At 44.1% G+C, this 26,827-nt stretch overlaps 1 protein-coding gene across 1 annotated transcript in view; it reads right to left on the reverse strand.

Annotated features, from left to right (window-relative positions):
- Positions 1 to 26,677, reverse strand: part of Oxct1 (3-oxoacid CoA-transferase 1) — a 130,124-nt gene extending 103,447 nt beyond the window's left edge. The window contains exons 1-4 of the mRNA XM_052159503.1: positions 26,506 to 26,677; positions 18,815 to 18,923; positions 17,032 to 17,122; positions 6,829 to 6,964 (exon numbers count right to left, since the gene is read on the reverse strand). Of these exons, the coding sequence (XP_052015463.1) occupies positions 6,829 to 6,964; positions 17,032 to 17,122; positions 18,815 to 18,923; positions 26,506 to 26,583 (414 nt within the window). The 5' untranslated portion in view covers positions 26,584 to 26,677. The remainder of the gene's footprint in view (positions 1 to 6,828; positions 6,965 to 17,031; positions 17,123 to 18,814; positions 18,924 to 26,505) is intronic.
- Positions 26,678 to 26,827: the final 150 nt, after the last annotated feature.

The following is a 26,827-nucleotide window of genomic DNA, read 5'->3' on the forward strand; positions in this document are numbered from 1 at the left end:
AAGTTCAAAGTAACTGTTCATTTGTCTAGTTGTGCTTTCCGTCTCCAGACTCTACCCCTCCTAACCTCCCACAAGTGTCTCCTCGAATACCTTGAAATCAAACTTTAAACTTAATGATGCACATTTAGCTTTGTAATTCTTTTACCATGCATCACATGTAAGTGGAAACTAAATATTTTTTCATTAGTAGCAATAGACAGAGTAGAAAATATTTGCAATTTATTTATTTGTTTATTTAGTTACTTCTTTTGTACATATTCACTTTACATCTTGCTCACTGCCTCTTCCCACTTACCTCATCTCACAACCCTGCCCCCATCTCCTTTCCTCCTCTGAGTAGGTAGGAGGTCCCCCTGCATATCCCTCCACCCAGGTACATCAAGCCTCTGCAAGGCTAGGAGCAGTCTCCCTCTGAGCCAGACAAGGCAGCCCAGATTCCCTGTATATATCCCATGTACAGGCAATAGCTTTTGGGATAGCACCCCCTGCTCCAGTCATTCAGGACCCAAGGAAGACCAAGCTGCACCTGTGCTACTTATGAGCAAGGGAACCTTAGGTCTAGTCCACATATGTTCTTTGGAAGGTGGTTCAGACTCTGAGAGCCCCAAGGGTCCAGGTTAGTTGGCTCTGTTGGTCTTCCTGTGGAGTTCCTATCCCCTTCAGGGCCACAATCCTTCCTCCTATTCTTCCATAAGAGTCCCCAAGCTCCATCCACTGTTGGGCTGTGGGTGTCTGCATCTGTCTGAGTCAGCTGCTGAGTGGAGCCTCTCAGAGGACAGCCATGCTAGACTAGTCTGCAAGCGTAACACAGTATCATTAACAATGTCAGGGATTGGTGCTTGCCCATGGACTGAGTCTCAAGTAACTCTGGTTATTTGATGACCACTCCCTCAGTCTCTGCTCCATCCCCTATCCCTGCCTCTCTTGTAGACAGGATACATTTTGGGTCGAAAGTTTTCTGGGTGAGTTGGTGTCCCTAGCATTCCATTGGGGTTCCTGCCTGGCTACAGGAGGTGGCCTCTTCAGGTTCCATAGTCCCAATGCTGTGAAACACAGCTAAGGACACCCCCATTGATTCTTGGGTGCTTCCCTTATCCCAGATCTCTGTCTTGTCCTGGAGATGCCCCCCAGTTCCCCACCCTGTCAGTTGCAGGTTCCCATTCATTCTCTGGTCATCCCTCCTGTGCCTCACTACACCTGAACCTGAACATCCCTACTGCCCTCCCCATCTCCTTTCCCACCCAGTTCTCTCCCTCCATCCCCTTCCTATGACAATTTTATTCCCCTTCTAAGTGATATTCAAGCACTGTGCCTTGCTTGTGCCTTCCTTCTTGTTTAGCCTCTTTGGGTCTGTGGAGTGTAGCGTGGGTATCCTGTATTTTATAGCTAATACTCACTTTTAAGTTGAATACCTACCATACATGTCCTTTTGAGACTGGCTTACTGTCTTAGTTTGGGTTTAACTGCTGCAAACAGACACCATGGCCAAGGCAACTCTTTTAAGGACAACATTTATTTGGGGCTGGCTTACATGTTGAGAGGTTTAGTCCATTATCATCAAGGCAAGGGCATGGCCAGAGTCCTGGCAGGAATGGTGCAGGCAGAGCTGAGAGTTCTACATCTTCATCTGACAGCTGCTAAGAGAAGACTGTCTTCCAGGTAGCTAGGGTGCAGGTCTTAAAGCCCCACAGTGACACACCTACTCTCACAAGTCCACACCTCCAAATAGTGCCACTCCCTGGGCCAAGCATATTCAAACCACAATAGTGACTTCACTCAAGATAATATTCTCAAGATCACAATTTTGCCTGCAAAATTGATGAAGTCTTGATTTTATGTAGCTGAATAGTATTCCATTGTGTAGATGTAACACATTTTCTTTATCCATTCTTCAGTTGAGGGCCATCTAGGTTGTTTCCAGTTTCTGGCTATTATGAATAAAGCTGCTATGAACATAACTGAGCAAGAGTCTTTGTGAGATGGTGGAACATCTTTTGGTTATATGCCCAGAGTAGTACAGCCGGTCTTGAGATAGACCTATTCCCAATTTTCTGAGAAACTGCCAAATTTATTTCCAAAGTGGCTGTACAAGTTTGCACTCCCACCAGCAATGGAGAAGTATTCCCCTTGCTCCACATCCTTGCCAGTATGAGCTATCGCTTGAGTTTTTTATCTTAGCCATTCTGATGTGTGTAAGATAGAACCTCAGAGTTGTTTTGATTTGTATTTCCCCAAAGACTAAGGACTCTGAACATTAGGTGCTTCTCAGACATTTAAGATTCCTCTGTTGAGAATTCTCTGTTTAGCTCTATACCCCATTTTTAAATTAGGTTATTTGGGTGTCTAACTTCTTGAGTTTTAACATATTTTGGATATTAGCCCTCTGTCAGGTACAGGGTTGGTGAAGATCCTTTCTCAACCTGTAGGCGGCTGTTTTGTCCTATTAAGCGTGTCCTTTGCCCTACAGAAGCTTTGCAGTTTCATGAGCTCTCAATTATCAATTGTTGATCTTAGATCCTGAGTCATCTGTGTTCTGTTCAGAAAACTGTCTCCTGTACCAATGCATTCAAGGCTATTTCCAACTTTCTCTTCTTTGAAATTTAGTGTATCCTGTTTTATGTTGTGGTCCTTGATTCACTTGGACTTCAGTTTTGTACAGGGTGATAAATATGGATCTACTGTCATTCTTCTATACGTAGACATCCAATTAGACCAGCACCACTTGGTAAAGATGCTTTCTTTTTTTCCCATTATATGGTTTTAGCAACTTTATCAAAAATCAAGTGTCCATAGGTATGTGGGTAAGGCAGAACCTTCCCCTAATGAATAAAGATTTCAAGGAACCAATCACTGGGCAAGTAGGCGGGACTTCCGGGTTGGAGAGGAAGAGGGGAGGCAGGAGAAAGATACTTCCTTTTGGATGGGGAAGAGCAGGAGACATAATGTAGGTAGTGAGAGGCCCCCAATTTAGGTGTCGGATCTGCCAGGATTTGCCACTGGAGGATTTATATTTTAGAATTGCCTACAAAATTAGAGTGCTAGATTCTGTGCACAACAATTGTGTTACCTTATGATTCTAAACTAAGAGTGTGGAGTTTTCCTTCACGAGGTGACTCAACTGAGTTCCAGAGAAAGGTATGGCAGCAGGGCACCCCAGCTAGTCACAGGAATTTAGAAGCGTGGGACATGCGTGGCAGCCGCCTGCCATGGAGAACTTAGTGAATCTGGTGGAAAGATTTGGAGCTCTGAGTTACCAGCCTGAGAACAGGTGTTCGGCCTGTCCGCTGGTGCCTTGCCATCGGTAGCGTGAATTGCTTATTTAATATGTCACACAACATGTGAGTTCATTTCTGGGTATTTGGTTCTGTACCAATACCATGCAGTTTTTATCACCATTGCTCTGTACTACATCTTGGGTTCAGGGATGGTGATAATATTTGTAATTGTGACCCGACCCGCCCCCTCCAGGCTGAGGCAGAAAGACGGCCATGAGTTTAAGGCCAGCATGGGTTACATAACAATGCACTAGACCAACCCAGGCTATGTAACAGGAGCCTGCATCTAACAAAAAGTTCAAATTCACTTTAGAATTTATTTTATATCACTTTCATAAATGTCTTATTTATAAAAGTTACTTAAGGAAAATTCAAAGCCAGGCATAAAGTGGCAAATGGGTAAAGTGGCCATTAAAGGCGACAGTAAGATGTTACACAGGTGAGTGTGTTTGCCACCTGTGGCGCTGTGAGTGAGAAAGGCCCCCACAGGCTCTGAGGTGGTTTGAATAGGAATGGCCCCACAGACTCATGTGTTTGAATGTCTGGCCCATAGGTACTGGTGCTATTAGGAGGTGCGGCTTTGCTGGAGGAAATTTGTCACGTTGGAGGTGAACTTTGAAGACTCCTATGGTCACGTTATACCTAGTGTGACAAGCAGTCTTCTTCTACTGCCAAGGGATCAAAATGGAGAACTCTCAGCAGCTCCTCCAGGATCACCTCATGCCATCTCTGCCACACTTCCCGCCATGGTGATAATGGACTAAACCTCTGAAACTGTAAGCCAGCCCTGACTAAAAGTTTTCTTTGGAAGGGCTGCTGTTATGGCGTGTCTTTACAGCAATGAAACCAACCCTAAGACAGACTCACATATTTGAATGTCTGGCTCCCCATTGGTGGGAACTGTTTGAGAAGGACTGGGGGTGTGGCCTTTTTGGAAGAAGTGTGTCACTGGGGGTGGGCTTTGCAGTTTCAAAAGAGCAGGTCATCCCCTGTTAGCGCTCTCTGGCTCTCTCTCCTGCGTGAGGATAAGTAGGTCTCCGCTACTGAGACTGCCAGGGAGTCTGCCAGATTGTGAACAGGTCAGCCTGTCCGCTGGTGCCTTGCCAGTGGTAGCATGAATTGATTATTTAATATTTCATACAACATGTGGGTTTATTTCTGGGTATTTGATTTAATTCCATTGATCAGCGTGGTAGCATGAATTGATTATTTAATATTTCATACAACATGTGGGTTTATTTCTGGGTATTTGATTTAATTCCATTGATCAGCGTGTCTGTTTCTGTACCAATACCGTGCATCTCAGCTACTGCTCCAGTGCTATGCCTGCCTGCCTGCCTGCCTGCTGCCATGCTCCCCACCATGATGGTCATGGACTCTGACATTCTGCAACTATGTATCCTAAATTAAAGGTTTTCTTTTACAAGTTGGCTTGGTTCTAGTATTTTGTCATTGCAATAGAAAAGTAAGTAAGACAATATGCAAGCTTAATAACCTGAATACAATCCTCAGACCCCATAGTGGAAGGAGAGAAGCAACTCCTGAAAGTCCCCTCTGACTACCACTAGTGTACCATGTATGAACACACATGCGCACATGCACAAACACACACACACATGTGCACACACACACAAATAATAACAACAATAATAATAAATATATATACATATTTTAAATTTCATAAAACACTAGGAGTTCTTAAAGTTTTGTTTCACAATAGAAGTAGGTGTAGGTAAAGTTTCTTTGCATTTCCTTCTGATGGGAGACCCTGCCTCTCCCAGAGACAGATGGTTTCAAACTGATTCCCTAGTTCTCCTCCATTCCCAGCTGACTTTCCAGGTTTTGCACAGGACACTAACTCTGGCTTTAAATATGTCCTGATACTCTCTGGGACGCTACTACCTCATGCTTACTAGACAGCGAATTAGCTAGTCAGAAGTCAGAATTGACATAGTTGTCAATGACGCTGTTTACACTATCCCAACCTGAGAATTCTGTACTCACTGGGGCGTTTAAATCCTTAACAAAGGAACTAACAGGAAGGATCTCAGCTACTGAGCCATCTGAGTATACAGGTAACTCTGAAGCAAAAGGGACATAGGAAGCCATATTCCTCATCTAAATGATCTCTGTTCCACCAAATGGAGATGCAACTCTACTTTGCCTTGTATTTTAGGCCAATAACATCCAAAAAGATTAAATCATTAAAACAATCATAACACCTCCTCATTTTAAAATATTTTTTTTCTGCCTACCCTTCCCAAACATGCTTCTCCATCTCTCTGCCCACTGCTCAAGAGCCTGAAGGGAGAGTATGTATGTCTGAAGACAATCCCCCTGTGGGCGTCACCCTGCTTCCCCCAAAGGAAAGACAGCCCCTCCCATTTCATCAGTGTTCCTCCCACCCCAGCCCTGAAGCTGCGAAGGAGGATGAGAGAGAGGCCTGGCGCACCACCTGGCTGAGGAAACAAACACTACCTTCTTTTAGATTAAAGAAACACTTTAGTAAGTATTAAGACAGTTCCTCTCCCACGTACCCATCTTCTGAAAAAACAGAGATAAAGCAAAAGAGTAAAGGTTCAGGTTCAGTCACTATACAACCTAGACGACATGGTACCTTCACCTACAATGTGAAAGCTACACCGGATGCTCTGGACCATTGAAGTTGAAGCTCTAACCTTCAAAGTAACGGACATTACCTTGAGGCAGAATGGTGTGCTCGGTTACAGAGACAGTGACAGAGGCAGAGTGTGTCAAGGTGGAACACTGACACACTGAGCGTGGAAGGTCTGGCCTTACCCAAAGGGCTTCAAAAGTTGCCTTCAGAGGATTAGGAGAATCAGAGTCAGAAAACAGGCGCAGACTTGCAGAGTTGCGCCAATGGCTGGCTCTGTCACACATCTGTCCCTGAAAGGCCTGAGCTCTGAGCACAGCACTTACTCTGGGAGGCACTTTCACCCACAGGCAGGCTTCCCTCTCCTGACATGAGTCAGCAAGATCTGACCGTTCAAAAGTTCCCAACAGCGACATTCATAAAATCTGACTTTTAGGACAATCTCAGACATCTCAGCAAGTCCTTTTGTTTGCCTCTGGCTCAATGGACATCGTGGTGTCATATAAACCTGTATCCGGCAGCTTGAAGAATTTCTACTTAGAAAGAACTAATCTGGCCTGGAGAGATGGCTCAGCGGTTAAGAGTACTGACTGCTTTTCCAAAGGTCCTGAGTTCAAATCCCGGCAACCACATGGTAGCTCACAACCATCCCTAATGAGATCTGATACCCTCTTCTGGTGTGTCTGAAGATAGCTACAGTGTACTTATATATAATAATAAATAAATCTTAAAAAAACAAATATAGAAATAACTAATCTGCCACAGATCCAGAAAACATTAGTCCTCCAGGATCAACAGCAGTGACCTAAAGACAGTAATCTCTTGGTTTTGACAAAATGTCATCTCTCTGTCTTAAACGACAACAAAAACTTAAGAAGGAAAAAAAGGAAGTTTTCTATAAAGCTGTACTGTGAAACAACAGCAGGGGGATTTCCTTACCTGGGGCGTCAGCTCTACTTCTAATTCGCCGGACAGGAACTGTCGCTCAAATTCTGCGTTTTCTCCTACATAGGAGGAGATCATGCGTTTTATCTGCTTGGATCGAAGTAAAAGGCCCAGGCCGAAGTTGTCAACCCTAAAAGGAAAGAAAGGGAGTTGACAGCCATGAGACCATCTGACAGAACAGTTAGCACACTTTTTTTGTTTATTTGGTCTTGTTTTGTTCTGTTTTTTAAGGATATGAAATTTTAATACTTTGGTGGAAAAGAAATCTAAGAACTTCTCTTCGCATGTTCCCCCTACCCCTCACTACTGCAAGACCATCAGAAGGCGGCTGTCTATTTCAGCGGTGGGGAGAGTACAGCTTAAAAGGCTGCCAGGGATCCCAGTACCTGAGAGACAGAGGCAGCTGGAGCTCTAGCTATGAGGCCAGCCTGGTCTACACAGTGAGTTCCAGGTCAGCCAGCACTATGGAGTAAAATCCTATCACAAATCCCCCCAATCAAGTAAAGGACAGAACTAACACTGCCCAGTCCACAATCATGCTATAGTTCCAGACCACACATGTTTATTCTTTCTCCTACTGTTAAGTCATCTTGAGATAGAACCTAAGTAAAGATGCTTTGAAAAAATCCCAAAACACAGCAGAGGCTCTCTGTGTTCAACTGGAAAGGACAGGTCCTGAATCAAGATAAACATGCGCACACTCATTGAAATAGGACACAATTTATACGTAAGTCTAAGGACATTTTTCCTATATCATAGGCATTTTACCTAACAGTATTTACATACTTGAATGTTCTCAATCCTCTCAAACAAAAAGACTGCAGGTAGCAAAATGAATCCTATGTTTCTCATAATACATATATCTTGGTTTAATATTGTAAAGAACTCAATTTATTCTTAGATATGGGGCAAGTACTCTATCTCCCGAAGTATAAATTTCTTCTTTATTTCTATCATATTTTCAAAGAAAAAAAGTGGCCCTACATTTTAAAGCACAATTCCTGTGATAAGACAGACTAATTACTGAATGGACGCTTGCTCCTTTCCAGCCAGCTTCCTTCCCTACGCAGAGGTTTCGGAAGATCGTTAGCCAGTTAGAGAGAGAAAACAAACTTTATAGGTTGGTTTGTCTGTCTGGGATAGTCTCACTATGTAATCTAAATCAACCTGGAACATAAGCCCCTCCAACCTCAGCCTTCCAAGTGCTGGGATACAGGCCTGGCTATATAAAGTGATTTTTAAGGATGAAATATATTTTAGTAGTGAAGAACTGAATGTTGCATAATTGTATAATTGAAGCAACAAAGGAATGATCATATAAACAGGAAAAACCATGTCCTTTGGCAAGGGCATGAAACACAGGAACCTTCTTGTGTGCTAAGATGAATGTATACCCATTGCTTTAGGGAATGGCATCGGGACACTGTTAGCATTGAAAAAAATAATAATCCAGGTGCTACTGAGTCATCAGTTCCTCTTGAGTCTTTACCAAACCAGAGTTCATGCTTAATGCTCACTAAGACACATATAAATATATCCATCAGCACACTGTCCATTACAGGCAAAATGAAAGCCCCTACATTGCCCATCTACAGACTAGATAAGTCATAGTTTATTCAGACAATGCAGCAAGATACGGCAATGAGACTGCATGATGGACCAGTACCCACCACCATGGACAGACTCAGACAGAACGCTGAGTGAAAGAAGCTATACACAAACGTGTGTGTGTGTGTGTGTGTGTGTGTGTGTGTGTGTGTGTGTGTGTGTGTGTGTGTGAAATGTGTGTGTGAAACGTGTGTGAAATGTGTGTGTGTGAAACGTGTGTGAAATGTATATGTGTGAAACATGTGTGTGTGAAACGTGTGTGAAATGTATGTGTGTGAAATATGTGTGTGTGAAACGTGTGTGTGAAATGTGTGTGAAACGTGTGTGTGTGTGAAACGTGTGTGTGTGTGTGTGTGTGAAATGTGTGTGTGTGTGAAACATGTGTGTGAAATGTGTGTGTGAAACGTGTGTGTGTGAAACGTGTGTGTGTGTGTGTGTGTGTGTGTGTGTGTGTGTGTGTGTGTGTGTTGGATAACTTCTTTGGACCAGAGCTTCAGACTCTGACAGAACTGATATGGTCTAAATACATGCGTGTGGTCTAAAGTATCCATAATGTAGATGGGGCAGGGGGGATGACTTCCCAGTGACTGAAATGACTGCAGACATTAGGAAAAGAGCTTTCTGGGGACTGGTCCTGTCCTGTGTCTTTGAAAAGGTGTTGGCTACGTGGCCATGTAGCCTGTAAAGTCCTGTTAGTACATCTACATAGGATCAGTTTTCTATATCAGTCTATATTACGTATCTATAGGATTTTTTAAAAAGACAAAATTGCCATGAGAGTCCCAAGGTGTGGATTCTCTAAAGAGAAGTGGGGAGGGGTCAATAGGGGGAGGGATTTGTAAGGGCAGGACTGGGAGAAGAAGAGGAAGGGGGCTTCAATTGGGGTGTAATATGAATAAAAAAATAAATTATGAAAAAAACTGCACTGGGATTGACCGTGAAATCCTCTTAGAAACAGTAGCCTGCATTTCCTCCTCTTGATGATCACGTTCTGACGGCCCCTTTCATATGCAGCTTGTATTGTCTGCACAGCTAGACATCTAGCTACCCCAGACTGTGTGCTTATTCAGGGATGTCAGCCTGTGCAGCTATGACCCTGAGAAGGCCTATGCCTGTCCCTGCGTAGATCTGAGAGTTTAGAGGAAGCACACAGTAAGCCTGTAATTACACCTGAGGGAGGGAGGGAGGGATATGGTGAGGGATGCCTCTACAGAATGTGATAGGAACACAGAAGACTGAGGACCATGGATGGAGAATGTCTAGCTATGGGAAAAGGTCACACAGGGGTGGAAAACAGACAGAATCCAAAGGAAAACACAGTTTGAGAACAAGGTCGGAGATGGAGATCCAGGGTAAGAGGTATCTTGCTCAGTGCTCAGCATGAATAGGATGGGAACGAGATGGGGGGGGGGGAGAGGGGGAGGAAGGCCTGATTGCCATCTGCCCGGAAGGACTTCATCCTGAAGGACAGAAGACGGTGGCCATTCAGCTGAAAGGCACAGCTATACCATGAATTCTGGAAGATCCCATCAAGGCAGAGAGGTTGGTTAAAAGGCTTGATACAGACCAAACAAACAACAGCGAGTATCTAAACTGAAGTGGAGGCCAGGGGAGAAGAGGGGGTGAGTCAAGAGACACTGGGGCGATGGTTCACCCCGATGAGCTGCCTGCCACAGACACTCATCCCCTGCAGACCTGTGGCTTATCCATGGAACCTAACGGAAGAGTGCACTGGGGTTACCAATCTAATGGCCCCTAGCGACACCCCACACGTTTAACATGCATGACAAAGCATTAAGTTCGCCAGCCAGTGCGATGCACCACTAGCATCTCTTTTGTTTTGTTTTGTTTTGTTTTTGGTTTGGTTTGTTTTATTTCTTGAGACAGGGTTTCTCTGTGTACCTCTGGCTGGCCTCGATCTTAGAAATCCGCCTGCCTCTGCCTCCCAAGTGCTGGAATTAAAGGCGTGTGCCACCACTAGCATCTCTTTCAACAACCACTTGCCTCTGCCCTGTTACCAGGCTCACAACTCCCATTACACCTGTTCCTTCCTAAGGGTCTTTCTTCCCCTCCCCCACAGCACCCTGCACACCACATCCCTCAAGGTGTATAGTTCACAAGGAACTGTTAATCATTCCGAAATCTTTGCTTCCTGCCCACCAGAGGCATAAAAATACCCATATGACATAATTTACATTTAGTCTCTCTCTCTCTCTCTCTCTCTCTCTCTCTCTCTCTCTCTCTCTCTCTCTCTCTCTCTCTCTCTCTCTCTCTCTCTCTCTTGTCTAAAAGAAAACTAAGGGCTTAGCAGCATGACTGTCCCTGCCTGGTGCGGTTTCTGTTAACAGGCTCCATTGACATCCATGAAGCAGATCGCACACAAGACCGACTTCACCTCACCTAGGAAGAAGAGGGAAGTTGGCAGGTCTGTAGCTTCTCGTCTATCCAATATTCCCCTAAGTATGGAAGACAGTAAGCAAACCCCTGCCCAGATGGAATTCTACTTTGAAAACTTCTTTAAAGTTAGGAGGGAAACAGCCTTCTGGGCTAATAATATACTTGTCCACTAGAGGTCTCCAGACACCAGAGATACTGTCTTCCTAGTGAGAAGTTTTCAGTTCTTTCTTTCCTCCGGTCTTCTTTCCCCTTCCTCTTCCTCCTTCTCTTTTTTCCACACCCTTCCTTAAGTATTTGTCTCTAACCCGCTCCTAAGGCTCAGGCCCTGCTTCAGGTTACAATTCCCCTCCAAACTCAGCTTCTCTCAGCAGCCTGGCCCAGCAGAGCTCAGAGTAGCTCTCTCCTGAAGATGGGCAAAAGGAAAATTAGAGAAGTGAACTCTACGCACCCAATCTATCTCCACAACCCGTTTAGGCATCAAGTCATTCTCACTCCCTGCTCTACCCGGTACCACCTTTACCTGGATACCAGGACAACCTCATCTGCTTCTGCTTCTGCCCCTACAATCCCCTTTGCACACGGCAGCCAAAAAACACCTTAGAAACCACAGCAGTGGAACAGGAAACCACTCTGCTCAAAGCCCTGCAAAGGTATCATTTATTCAGAATGAAGCAAAGCGCTCCAGAGCGGCAGGCAGGGCCCGCTAATTATACGCCTTCCCTGTCTCTGACCTCATTCCTTCTGGGCTATTCTTCTGTTACTTCTCTGCCTCTCTGTTGTCCTTTTGGCTCCCCCAGCCCTGCCAGAAATGCTTCCCTAGGGGCCTTTGCCTGTCTCTGGAACTATTCCCTGCATGACACCTCCATCACCTCCTTCAAGGGTGGGCTCAGAGGTACCTTAGTGTCACCCTGATTATGCCACCAACTGCTGACAGCAGCCTCTCTATTCAGTTCCCAGTCCTCTTGATTACTGTTTCCTTTTTACCCCATGGTACAAAACTTTGCAATGTATCAGAAAATGGGCCCATTTTTATGTTGACTACCCTACTGTCTGTCTTTCCCAAATAGAACAGAAAGTCTGTGACAGGACAAATTCTGCTATTGCTTTTGGTGGTGGTAGTAATGGGGGGGGGGAGGTTAGTGTGTGGCGGGGGAGTGATGGTGGTGATGTTTTTTGTTTTGTTTTTTCTTTCATTCCCACATCCCAAGCACCTGTCAGCTATACGGCACATAAAAAAGACTGCAGAAATATGTAGTGAGCACTTGCCAAAAGAATTTATTGCTGAATTCCATGTGTCTCTTCTAGCCAGAGCTTCTTAACCAAAATGAACTAGTCTGTGTCTACACAGCCTGACAAAAAGCAACTTGCAGCGGTCGGGGGGGGGGGGGGGATGTGGTGGGGTGCGGGGAGAGGGGGGAGATAACATTCACTTAGCTTAGAATTCCAGGCTATGGTCCCCGCCCCCCCCCCATCCTGGGAAAGACAGAGAAAGAAATTAAACTAATATGACCACAGCCAAGAGTAGAAGGGGAATTCCTCAGGGTTCCTCGCTCGCTCTCAGCTAACTCTCATCCCTGTAGCCCTCAGGATCGATCCCCTGCCTAGGAAGCGAGACCCCGGGAGCCCATTATGAGCTGTGCCTCCATCCAGGCCAAACAGTCCCTCAAAGACATGACTACAGGCAAAGCAATGAAGAAAACTCCTCCTTAAGATTCTCTCCCCAGTGAATGATGGGTGACATCAAGCTGACAGTCAAAGCTGAGCAGCTCAATCTCTCAGCATTTCCCTCTGGATCCACTGCTGGCCTCCAGTCTGTTCGGTAGCAGGGTGGCCAGCATCTGCCATGAACCAAGGAGCTCTCTTGCTACTGCCTCCTGCTCGGGCTGAGCTGAGGAGAGGCTAAGCCCTTAGCAGGGAGATTAGGGGCCAGAGAACAATGATATCAGGATCTGTAGTACTCAGGCTCTCTTCCCCACCTTCTATATAGAAAACTTCTAAAGGCTGCACAGGCGCTGGCAGTGGTACCAGTACCCTTCAGTTACTATCTACAGGGTTATTTAAGGGCCACGTTGGTTTCATTCCACTATAATCTGTCCTTTTAAAGGAGTCCCTTTGGTAAACTCCTCAGCTACCAGGGATAATACCCAGAGCTATGACTAATAAAACCACAATCATTAAACAACCCAGTAAGGTAGATGAAACCCATTTGACTTCTGTAGTTTTAAATATCCGAAGCTCCCTCCAAGCCTACAGAGTCCATTCCCCAAACCCAAACACAGTTGGTCATTCATTGACTTGGAAGTTTTTCTGACCACTCTTTCATACTTCTCTGTTTAGTTTTGCAACACATTACACATTTTAACTTGGCTCTATTTAAAGATGACCTTCTGTATTTGTTGATCTTGGCTCTGGGGCTGACTATGTGTTTGGCCTGTGCTTTGTTTTAGACTAGTCTCCTGGCATAGCAACCAGGCAATGCCTAAGATTCTCAACAACTGGACCAGATAAAGAGCTAGTGCTTAGGCCTTGAGAAATCTACTAGATAGCTTACAAAGAGAGTGTCTTTCTATAGTGTCTCCAATCCATGACCTCATCAAACACACTTGTCTAATATAATAGTATCATCACTGATGATTAAAAAAAGTAAACCACCTCCCTAACAGCTATTAGCTCAAGATACAAAGACTAAAGATGTGAACCCTCAGGCAAATGAGGACATGCCATTTCTAATAGAGAAAGAAGCGTGAAAGAGCTCTGTGCTCTTTGCTATTGAAAATGGTGCTGATGGAGTCTGTACTCCTTGATACTGAAGGCGATGCGGATGGAATTTCCAACAGAGTGTACTCCTTACCTCCAGAAGCCAACGTTTCTCTAGAATACCTAAAAAAAGAAAACTCAGGGTTTTATAGGATTGAATATTTTAGTGGTTAAAAGAACCCTAAAGCCAAAAATCTGTGGAGATATGTTAATGTGATACTGCATAAAAGACATCCATCTTCTGAAAATATTTAATTTCTGAATTGGAAATTTAACTTCTTGAAGCCAGGTGTGGTACCACAAACCGTATAATCCCAGCACTCCAGAGGCAGAAGCACATGGATCTCTGAGTTCAACCTGGTCTACAGAGGGAGTTCTAGGAGAACCAGGGCTACACAGAGAAACCCTGTCTCAAAAAGAAAAAAACAAAAACAAAAAAATCCCATAAAAACAAAAAAACTAAACAAAACAATCTCTTGAATATCTAATTTCTAAAATTTCACTTATTGGAAATAATTATTTTAAAAACTTAAGTATTGGGAAAATTTTACTTCCTTTGCTTTCATTTAGGGACTCATTTGAATCTCAATCATACAATTTATGAATCAGAAGTATAAAAATAAAAGAAAAATGTTGTGTGTGGATGTGTAAGGTTTAATCCCATGATGTAAATAAAGTCTTTCATGAGCTAAGCACATAAACACAAGTAAACATCACAGGATATCATTATCCCTTCCCAAACAAAGTAACAAAACCCTAAAGAATGCTCACAGTCAAGACAACATGGCCAGCATCTGCTCAATGAGGTCACCAGAGCAGCAGCTGTAGAAATAAAAAAGGAATATGGCAAAGTAGAGTTCACTTACTTTTAATTCCAGATTTGAAGATACTGGCACACAACTAGAATTTTTATTTTGTGTGAGGGACACTCACTGCACCCTCAAATTTTTCCTATTCCTGAGTAGTATGATACATAAGAAACCAGAAGTACACATACTTACATATTAACTAAGTGAATGAACCAATACAAGCAGGGAGCCTTCTATATCCCACTCTTTTACATCTATAACCCAAAATAATATTGTCAGGAAAAAAGTAACATGGATACCATAATATGCCCATTTCACCATTGGCTTTGACTTAAATGCTTGACAGTTTACTGTGAAACTCTTGGTTTGCACTGGCTTGTAACCTGAAGTTCATCAAAATCAATGAATTCTCAGCTTTTTCAACCTTTTAGTCAACATAACAAAATATTCAGAGGTGTGAACCTAAAGCAGAGTTTATCTCACCAAGGCCAACAGCTAATCTCTCATACAAAAGTATTTGGTAGCCATTTCCTCTGAACTGAAACACTGTGTATTGGAAGAAAGCTCATTAAAATGCAGGAAGTTTTAAAGAGAGACTGTTAAAGCTCAGGAAATTTAAACAAACAAACAAAACAAAACAAAACAAAATGAAACAAAACAACTAACAAATCTCAGGGAGTCCCTGAAACTTACCAGATTCACAAGTTCCCTTCCATCCTAAGGTTATGTAAGTACTAAGAACTACTGAGAAGACCCTCCAATCTGTCAATCTCCCTGCAAGTAAGGGAGATAGCTCCATGGTTGCAGTTTTCATGGGTCCATCATCCAGGCTAGAGTGAGTTTTCAGCAACACAGATACCTTTGAATGGTCTATGCTCTAATAAGTAACCCCTGCCCATATTTCTGTAAATAACTCCAATAAACTCATGGATTCTTCAAACTAGATGCCAGTGGTATCATTAATTGCCTCGATCTACCTTATAATCTCTATCCAACTTGAGGAAACATTTGTTTATATCTCCTCTGGACAGGTGCCACTCAGCACAAGGTAACTGTCCTGAACTTTGAGAGTAACTTCTACAGATCCTTCTACAATATGAGGTCTTTCCAAATAAGCTCTGGCTTCCAAGAAAATCTGCCCTGTTTATTCTCAAAGTCTTTATACTAATAAGCCAAACTGCTAATTCAGTTACATTTTTAAACATCTTAAGATATAACTAAAGTCTTTCATCTATTTGTCGGAAGGGGGTAGATAGTTAACTGTTTTGCATATAAATAGCTTTTTCTGACATCACCAAATGTACCAACATGTGCAGGCCTTTTTAAAACAATGGCTTATTATGAGCATTTGATTTCCAATCCTACTGCTAAGCTGACAGCATGTGCTTCACATCCAGTCAAGACCAACAACATTCTTTATGATCAATGCATGTCTTCATGTGGCATCTGGAGTGAGGATATAAGTAAAAGAAAAAACTTGGAACAGATTTCAAACTGATGTCCTCCTTGCTTTATACATAACAGCCTCTAATACAAAGACCATAAGGACCAACTTCAAAAAAATTTTATTCTGACCTACAATATATTTTACATTAAGTTTATCCAATAACGACATTAGCCATTAATTTTCACAGTTATATAAGGTAAAGCAAAGCTCCTTCACTTATGATTATGAAATGTGACATCAAAACTATGTAAAGAAATGTAACTTTGTTGGACCTGACGGCACAGGCCTGCGACTCCACCTATTTCACAGGCTAAGTCAGGAAACTCATTAATTCAACATCTTCCTGGGCTACAGAGAAAGCCCAGGGCTAGCCTGGGCAATTTAATGAGCCCTTATAACAAAATCAAAATTAAAAGAGGGAGGTTGGGGATATAACCCGCAGGTGAATCACTTGCCTAAACATGCCCAAGGACCTAAGTACAATCACAGTGTCACAGGTTAAGAAACAACAATATCGAAAATAAACAAGTAACGAATAAACAGACAAACATATAAAAAAAAAACCAAGTAACTTTCACTCTTGCCCTTACTACCCACTTTTCTGTTTTGTGAGAGTGGGTCTCCCTGCTTGGCACAGAGATCATACTGGTCCTGAATTGATTATCCTCCCCAATCTCCTAGTGATGAGATTCCAATCATGTGCTACTATAGCCAGTTAGCTGCCACCTTTGATGACTGAACATATTACTCTTAAAAGTGGCAGCTAGCTATTTAGCTCCACTGATAGACTTTTAATATTTTTATAGTCTCATACATGAGTACTTTATTTACATTATTTCTACCTCCCACAATCCAGCTTCTTCCTTCCCTTTTCTCTTCCCCTCCCCCAACTCCCTCTTGGATTCATGGCCTCTTCTTCTATAACTATTGCAGATAGATGATTGATAGATAGATGATTGATAGACAGACAGACAGACAGACAGATAATAGATAAGCAGGCAAGCAGACAGACAGATTCTACTGAGTTTATTTGGTGTTTCTTGGGTATACATGTGTTTAGGGCTGACCATTTGAAATGGAATAATATATTAGAGGTCTCATCCCTGATCGATGAAACGCTTCACCATTATCTTAAAACTGGTATTTCTTTCTAGCAAGTCAGTTCAGAAATTCACTCACCCTGCATTGTTGCTGACTGCAGTTAGATCTTTCACTCCAGTCTTCAGTAACGCTCCTATAAGATTCTCCGGAATGCCACACAGCCCAAAACCTGCAAAGCACAAAGGGGAAATAATGTGTGCACATAATGTTCTTTCAAGACCTGTACACTACCCTTCATAGAAGAGAAAAAGCTTAAAGCACGCTGTCAGATGTAATATGGCAAATACACAAACAACCATACCTTATCAACTCAATAAACAGCTGTCAGGCAAGTAGCTGGATCTCAGTGTTTCAAACCATTATACATCACCAGACACCATTGTAAAGGTTGGTTTTACTTCCTCAGAGGAAGGGATAGGATGAGAGACATATCCAATCTTTACCAATTCATGGCTTGGGCTGAGCCCAGAGCATTTCTATCTAACTAACTCTAGGCCCAGTCCTGGGAGTTTTTAACCTCCGCTAAAACCTTTGAAGACTTTGGCTTTCCATCCTCCATTTGCTAACCTAGACATAGAATGTTTCAGCCTCCAAGACTTACTGCAGAAAGAAACTCACTTTTTCTAGCTCTTTCTGAACTCTGGCTGGCTGTTTCAACTTATCTGTTCTGGCTCAAACTCCTCTCAAAGCAGACTGATTCAAAATGGCTTCTCTAGGCTTCTGACTGAATTGCTGTTTGGAAAAACTGCCTCTGAACTCTACAAACTAAACTGCACTGACTATACCAACTGCACAGCTGAACAGAACTGAAAGAAACTTCATAAACTCAACTGAACTGCACTGAATTCAACTGAACTCAACTCACTCAAGTGAACTCCACCAAACTCAAGTGAACTCCACTCCACCTCTCCCCCTGCACTGCTCTTAAGTAGCCTTTCTTTCCTGTCTGTCCTGAGTCTGACTCATTCTGTCAAATCTTTCTCTGATCTGTCACTTCGTCTGCTCCTCAGTTAGATGTCATTTTTTAGGAGTCCGTATTCCAGCCAGATCTCACAGACCTACTAGGTTTTTGGATGTGATCTCTTGCCTGAGTAGCCATGTTGCTGGATTAAAATTCCTTTACATTTGACTAAGGTAAGGCAAAAAGTAGTCAGTTCATATACAGCATGTGTACTATTTTCCCTCTTCATAATTCAAACCAAATCTAGTTGTTTATTTAAACATTCATTTTTATATATCTGTGTTAGTATATTTTACAGAACTAGAGCACTAAGCCAATAAATTTCATGTTTTTATATCTTTAAATTTTTTCCAAAAATGTTGGATTTAAGTTTAACATTTAGTATAGACTGGCCCTAAAATAAGACTTGATTCCATATACAAGAATCAGGAAGTTAAGTGTTAAGTCTGATGCCATGGTTACAAAAGACATCCCAAAGAAGTAGCGGAAACAGAATATAGGAGGCTCAACACCGTAGAGACCCTCTGCTCTCTAGCTAAACAAATAGGAACTATAAAGAGTGGCTAGGGAATCTGGCAAATTAAGGCACATGTTTCAAGTTCACCAGAATTCCCAAGGATGTAGGAATCCATCATGATTCCTGATATGATACCCAAAGTTCAAAACTCCAGCTTTTCAATTATAATCAGAAAAGGCGGAGGGAGAAGTTCTGTAGTAAATAAGTGCTAATCTTTCAAGAAGAGACTGTGATAGGTATTGTGGTGTGTCATAAATAAGACAGTAAGTCTGTCAGAGCTAAATATTAAATAACTGTCACTTTGTAGCCACACTGCTATATCATATAATTTTCCTAAAACCTAAGAATATTACCACCCAGAGGAAAACAGCCCCATTACTCACCGCCAACCAGCAAGGTTGCACCATTAGGAATATCTTTTACGGCTTCCACAGGATCTGTGTAAAATTTGGTGTGGTGACGAGAACTGACAGAAAAGTAGCAGACGCACCCCTGAAACATAGAAAACATTTCCAGTGAACAAACATTTGCAGCTTGATGTTACACGTTTCACACTTTAATTGACAAAACTATATATCTACAGTATTTAACATCACATTTCGGATACATGTACTCATTACAAAATGAATAACTGGAGTTTTCTAACAGGGCATCACCTCACACATTGTTTTGCAGTAAGAACATCTCACAGCTACTCAGTTTTCAAGTATAGTCACTGTTACAGATCATCACCATGACATATGATAGATACCCTAAACTTATTTCTCTTATCTAAGTGAAACATCATTGTGTCCTTTGACCAACATCTTCCCAACTCCTTCAACTTCTAACCTCTGCAATATCATTTCACTCTGTTTCTCTAAGATGATTCCTTCTATTTCTCTGGCAGGATTCTATCTGTAAGAGGTGGGCTTTAAATGGTTTATCTTTGAAAGGATAGACATGCTTTATTCATGGGTTCTCACCAGGGTCCCTTGGATCCACATCTTATCACTAAGGAAAAGTCCAACTATGTCACTTGTGACTATCCCCCAAAAGACTAAAAATAGGTGTGGGGCATGGTAGCACATGCCTTTAATCCCAGCACTTGGGAAGCAGAGGTAGAGGCAACCAGGTCTACAAAGTGAGTTCCAGGATGGCCAGGATTACACAGAGAAATTCTGTCTCAAAAACAAAACAAAACAAAACAAAAAAAGCAAAAAAGAACTACGGCGAATAACTCACATCGCATCCCGAGATGCAAATTCACAATATTAGTGACATTAGTCACAATTTCTGATAGCAGCCTAGCTTTCCACTCCGGAGACAAATACTGAGACCCTACCTGTGCCAAGTTCCACACTGTTTATCTAATCTATATTACGGTATGACCACTGCTCTCTGGGGAGAGTGTGGTGCAGTATGGTCAGTTCCAGGTAACAGGGAAACTCTAAAGAGACACGTGATGAACAGCACGCCAGAGGACACCCTTCCTGCCGTTGCTATTATGGAGGCTGGAGAAAAGGCAGTAGACCACCACTACACAGAGGGTTTAGTTGTCCACACCAGACAACTATTTGGGCCCACTGTAGTCTATAGATGGTTTTTGTCACCTCCAAAGCCCATGTCAGAACTGGGTCCCCATGGAACAGTGATAAGAGGCAGAAGGACCTTCATGAGGTGTGTGAGCCTGCACAAAGGTATTGATGCTGCCGTCCACTCTTGCAGGAGCTCACAAGTGCCTTCTCTTACCGCACTGAATTGCTGACTGTCGAAGCGAGGCTTTTCCAAAGTGAGGCTGCCTCTTCTGCCCACACCTGCTTGTCCCTCTGCAACTCTGTCATGTTATAAAGCCGGAAACACAATGCTTTAACCATGAGCTAACTAAACTTCTTCCCTAAGTATCCAGGCTGAGCTGTTTGTCACAGCAGGTGAGATGGGCCTCAAATGAGTCACTGGGTGAGCATTCATAAAACCAGAAGGTTATTGCCCTGCATCTACAATATGGACAAGAGAAAAGGAGGAAACAGGTTCTATGGTAACTAATGACTCACATTAACAACACTTCACTTTATTCCCACTATATAGTTCACCTGAAGGAGCGGAGAGAGGAAGAGCTGTGCCCAGACAGACAAACCCAGCTAGCACGTCCCACCCACTGGACTACCCAACGGTATTTCAGACAGCTACGACCTGAGATTGTCAAAGTCTATCCTTCTTTTCTTTCCTCTGAAAACATTTTAAGTATCTGTCAATTAGCACAGAAGACCATTTATGGGATCTACACTGAAAGAAAGTCAAATGAGAAGTCATGGTTGAAGTTACACACATGACCATGTGACTTTCATTCCTTTAAGTTTCTATTTTGGTCAAGGTCAGGTCAGGAGTTTGTGCACTGCCTGAAAGCCTGGGACATAAGTAGAGGGAGAGACAAGGACTTTGAAAGGGCTTAACCACAAAGGACGTTCTTCTCTTCCTGTTCTCAACTAGTAAGGGTTTATTTGTTTCTGTTTAAAAGACGCAGATACACAAAAGAGAGAGCAAGAGAGAGACAGAGACAGAGAGCTAGTTAGTGTCTCAGAAATAAAAAATATGATAGATTAAATATAAACATGGTGGTTCATGCCTGTAATTCCAGCACCAGAGAGGCGTCAGCATAAGCAAAATGATCCAAACTGTAACAAAGAACAGAGCGACCCTTCCTGTCACACAGTCCTTGCTCTTCCTTCCGTGTCTTCTGAAAATGTTCTATTGTTCTACTTTGTCATTTACACACAACAAATCTTCAGGAGAACCCTGTTCTGTAATGTGTAACTCTATGAGCATTATCTCTGTGGGCAGAAGGGCCCAGGCCACATCAGCATAAGGAAGAAAATGAAAGAGCTCACAGAAAGTCTAAAAGGTAAGGTCACCTTGGACTGCTTCGCTGTAGGATTCCACAGGGTGAACTAGAAGACTTGGCTCCCATGTGTATCCTGCAAGCCTTGGAAGACTCAGAAGAAGATACACACAGCCACACAACTTAGCAAGAATCTCATCCTGCTGTAGCAGCTGATGGCTAGTCTTGCCACAATACTAATTAGCAGTCAGCACTAATTACCCAGTGCTTAGGAAAAACAGAGAGACTGGAAGAAAAGAGAAAAAGAAGGAAGGAAGGAGAGAGAGGGAGAGGGAACAGAACCCTTTTAGAAATATTCCAGAAAGGGTGGAAGTTGTATTGCAGATGCAGTTCAGTAGCAGAATGCTTACCTAGCAGGCAAAAGGCCCTGGGTTCAACAGATGTGAGAGATTGTTGCAAAAGTAGCCATACAACTACAATTCAAAGTCAGTAAGGTAGGCTGGAGTGAAGGCTCAGTGGTTAAAAGCACTCACTATCACAGAGGAGTCAGTTTTCAGTTCCCAGAACCCACCTCTGGTGGTGCACAAAACTGCCTGAAACTGCAGTTCCATGGGGCCCAATGTCTGTAACTATATGGTTCCAAAGGATACAGTGATGTCTAACCTTGACAGGCACATGCATGCATGAATGTGGTGCATACAGACGTATCAGGTCCTACATGAAAAGACACTGAAAAAAAAAAACCTAGGCAGGGTGTTTTCTTGAATATTCCAAGGGGAGAAGGTACCCTCTTGTCAAATTCTAGTTCAGTCAGGACTGAAGAGATGTGTCAAAATTATGTAACCACTGAGTATGTCTCTGAAGAGAGGTGCTATTTTGGTCAAAGTCAGGTGAGGAGCTTGCCGAAGAGCTAAAGATGACAACTGTTAGATGCTTCCCAAAGACAGAATGAAGCTGTCTGCCTGGCTATAGGAAACACCCAAGGGATGTTATCCTCCTTTGAGAAATGATACCCTTTATCCACTTCCTGCGAAGACAGCAATGCAGGTTATATTTGTTGAAGATTTTCAAAACAGCTTTATGAATCCTTTCCCTTCCCTCGAAGCTCATTCCTTTCATTCTTTCTTCCCCTTGACAGTATCTTACTAAGTGGGTCTGGCTAGTCTCAAAGTCCCGGGCTTAAGCCAACCCCCTGTCTCCATTCCAAGTAGCTGGAACTGCAAACACACACCACGATCCAGCAATATGAATTACACTCCAGTTTGCCAGTCTGCATATTCAGAGACTGCTTGGCAAGGCGGGAGTGCAGACAGTGGGGCAAGGAGGAAACCCAATGCCTGTGGCAAATTGCACCACAGAGGATCAAAACTCACCTTAGGTTCTCCAAAGCAGGCTCGTAAATGGGAGCTTTTTCCTTTTCTGTCTTACACACACACACACACACACACACACACACACTAGCTCCTCTACTCACACTGTGTTCCTGAGAGTCAAGAAATATCAGTGTCACTGGCACTAATTCCTAAGATTTGGCAACTGGGAAAAAGTGTATTGCTGATAACATCTACCTTTCTTCCTTAGACAGGCAAGTTCAAAAAGACTCTTTAAACTACCCCTAATTAACCTCTTCCAATACATTTTATAAGCGAGGTGGCATTTTCTAAAACCAAATGCATTGGTGGAGAGTTTCACTAGTGTGAACAGAACACTGGGTTTGAGCCCCAGCAGGATACCTGCAGTGTCAGCACCGGAAGAAAGGGGATCAGAAATTGAAGGTTAGCCTTGGGTACACACCATGTTTGAAGTTAGCCTGAGCTTCATGAGATCCTATCTGGAAAGAAGTTCATGTGCCAGTGGCTGCCAAATAAATTAAAACATAAATAACTATCATGTTTGCACACACTACCTAAGAGAATGTGGGGCAGTAACATGTTTTGACTTACTGGAGTATTTTAACCAAGGTTTTAGTCACAAAGTCTTATTGGTCCACTCTCCTATATTCAATAGAACCCCATTTATTATTGGTAGTAATTTCTGATATTAAAATTGAGTGAGGAACACAATGATCAAAGATTTTGATGAAGGGAATGAAATTCTTGAGGTGTAAAATGTCTTTCTGTGTAACGTTTCTCCTATTAACATTTCCATTTTGATCTTCAATTTCTTACACCTAACCACTGAAGTCTTACTCCATGGTGCAACCTAAATCTCATCCCCTGACTTCCTTTCTAACCATTCACTAACACTATTATTTCCTTTACCTACATCTCTCTTCCTTGTCATCCAACACTTGAGAACTTACTGAAAAATATGTGTATATATATGTGTGTGTGTGTGTCTGTGTGTGTCTGTGTCTGTGTGTATACATGTACACACACACACACACACACACACACACACACACACACACACACACACGCATGTGTTTGTAGGGAAGGGATGTGCCACAGTGAACCTCTGCAGGTCAGAGGACAGGACACAAGAAGCAGTCAGTTCTCTCTTTCTACCGCGTAAGTCCTAGAGATTGAACTTGGGTTATATAAGTCCTTGTGCAGCAGCTTTATCCATCTCACGGGCCCCACTTTGTTTGTCTTGTGTATTTTTTGTTTGTTTTTTAAATATAAGTATTACCTTAATGATAGAGTGGTAGAGAACTATACACCCAAGTGGTGTCTAACTGTCACCTCTCAACCATTGAAGAATTCATGGCACAGAAAGGTTGAGACGGCCTGCCTCAGTATGGGAGTTTGGTAAGCAAAATCAGGAAGAGGTGTCGTGGAAAGGGGGAAAGAAAACCAGCTAGGAGGAAAAGGCAGCGCTATCCAGGTGAATAGCATGCAAGCTTGCCAGGAGGAGTCCGACATCTCTGCCAAGAGGGATCAGCCCATGTTCACCATGAATCGATCCACTGAGGACCTACCCAACTCGAAACCGTAGGGTGGCACTGCGATCAGATTTAAAAGCCTCCAGGTGATCCCAGGTCATGCCACAGCTCCAGACAAGGAACTTGTTCACCAAGAATGAAAGGGAAGGAAGGAGAGAGGGAGGGAGGGAGAGAGGGAGGGAGGGAGAGAGAGAGGGGGGGAAGAAAGGAGGGAGAGAGAGAAGAAAGGAGGGAAGGAGGAAAGGAGGGAGGGAGGAAAGGAGGGAGAGGGGGAGGGAAAGAAGCAAAGATGGAGGGAAATAAGGAGGGAGGGAGAGAAAAAGGGAAAGAGGGAGGGAGGGAAGGAAGGTATTTTTTTAAACATGATAAATAAGTACACATCTGTAATTTCAGAATTCTGCAGGCTGAATGCAAGCAAAAGAATCATGGGCACCCCCGTAGCAAGATCCTGTCTCCCGAAACAAAAGCACAAAAGCATTTTTAATAATTATCCCAGTTTACCTGCTGGCTATTAAGCTGGACAGTGTTCTAGGTTACTTAAGGTACCCTGCAGGTTCTCACGGGTGAGAGTGCGGTGCACACTAAAATGAGTATTCTTTGCAGAGCAGTATGCAGGGCTGAGGGGGGCAAAGGACTGATATATACCATGGTCCCAGTTAAACGAATACGTGGGTATTACAACTCAACAGAGGTGGATGACTATAGCGCCAAGCAAGCAGTTAGACCAATCAATGCATAAGCTGGCAGAAGACTCCAGAAAGCAGGAGTTGGGCCTTCTTTTATCATACCTGAGAAGCCTAACTTTGAACCGTGTCACGAACTTTTTAATAAGAAACAGCAAGACCCATAATTATAGTTCATCCACCTGGAGGTCTGCTGGCTTGAGAAATGGTTTAATGATTATATTAAAAGTGGGGTAGACTAGAGGTGAATAAATTAAACTTAGACAAGCATGCACTGTCAAAAGAATGTTTTGACCTTGGCCCAAGGACATCCCTGTGTCCTGGTTTTTGCATCTACTCCATCACTTGCAGCAGGCTGGCTGGTGGTCAAGTGCTCTTTTAATAATGTTTGATACATCCAAATCTGCATGCAATTACCCAAATACCTCCTAGGAGGAATTTAACAACGCAATGATTTGGTTCTGAAGCATTCCCTAGCACACACGGGAGTTGTGTGATGACTTCTCTAGATTCTCAACACTCAGAATGGAGGCAAAGAAATGAGCAACAGGGAAAGGAGTTCAGAGCACACAGGGCAAATGCGAGCCCTGTGCGGTGCGATGCACTCTTCTTAAGTTCAGGAATACAATTTGAAACCTCTCCAAAGAAAACGCTTCATCTGCAGGTTCAAGGAGGAGGCTTCTGAGCAAAGTGAACCCACCCTCCTCCTCATGCAGAATTCTTGTCCAGCACTCTGTTCCTTGAAATCCAACCCAAGTGTGTGCTTAGAGGTGAGACCCTCTACAGTGTATAAGCAAAAACACCCACCACCCGCTGGTCCTCTAAGGCGACTCTGGATACCATTCTGTGGGTCAAGGTGTTTGTTTTTGATTGTTTGTCTGCTTTTTGTTTGTTTTTTAAGGTCTTTGAAAATTGCAAGTCTCTAACCCAGGGGGAGACTGAGAGGGGCTCAAAGCAAAAGACCTGAGACCTGAGACGTTTGCAAACGGAGCGCCGCCAGCCCTCCATCCGCTTTCAACCGCTTGGCAGGCTAAAACGCCCCGTGACAAGCGCTCCAGTCCGGGTTCCCCTTTCAACCGCCATATAGGGAAGGGGAGGATGGGGAGCGGCAGGCCGCCTTCGCTGCGCACAGCATCCGCCCACTTGGCGGTGAACTTGAGCCAGCAGCGGTTAACCCGGCCCCGGGTTCCAGGCCTCAGCCTGCGCCTGCAGCTCCCTCAGGTGGGGCGCAAGCCTTCGCGCGCCGCCCTTCTCTGCTCGGCTCCGGCAACCACCCCACCCTTAGCTAGGGCGGAGGCCACAGGGACCCCCTTCCCAAGGGCGTCGACGGCTAGCCTGGAGTCGGTTGGAGTGGCGGGAGATGGGGACGCCAACAGTCTCTAAGGCGTTGCTGGGGTGCACAGAGCCCCGATCGCTTCTCCAGCGCTGCAAGGACAGCTTGCCTTCATCTCGCCTCCATCGGGGAAGCGGATGGAGTAGCAAAGACAGACAGACAGACAGACGAAAGGCGGGGCTAGCCTCTAACCCGAGCGTCTCCGAGCCCCCAGGCACCGCGCTGCAGATGTCAGATCCCCGGCCGGAGGCGGGGGAGATGGGCAGGGCAAGAAAGCGCGCGCGCCGCTCGCGGCTCGTCCGCCCGCGCTTTTCCCGCGCGTGGCCTTCCTCTTCCCCGCTCCACCTTGCATTTACCTTATGCAGGGCGCCCCGCGAGCTGCGGGCGGAGGCGCAGAGCCGAAGCTGGGACGCCAGGAGTTTGAGAGCCGCCATCTTCAGACCCGGGTGCGGGAGGAGGTGGAGAGCCGGCGTGCGCGGGAGTGCGTGCGAGCGCTGGGTGCCCGGGGCTGCGGCGGCGTCAGCAGCTAAGGAGAGAAGGGAAGGCGAGCCGGGTGGGGGGCGGGCTGGAGGCTCGACCGCGCGTCAGTGACGTCCTCGGGACCTCAGAGCGGGGCCGCCCCTTGACGCCTGCTGGCCTGTCAAGAAGCGAGACCGGGAGGGGCCCACGGCTGGGAAT

This window comes from Apodemus sylvaticus, chromosome 16 (assembly GCF_947179515.1).
Source record: "Apodemus sylvaticus chromosome 16, mApoSyl1.1, whole genome shotgun sequence".
Taxonomy (NCBI): Eukaryota; Metazoa; Chordata; class Mammalia; order Rodentia; family Muridae; genus Apodemus; species Apodemus sylvaticus.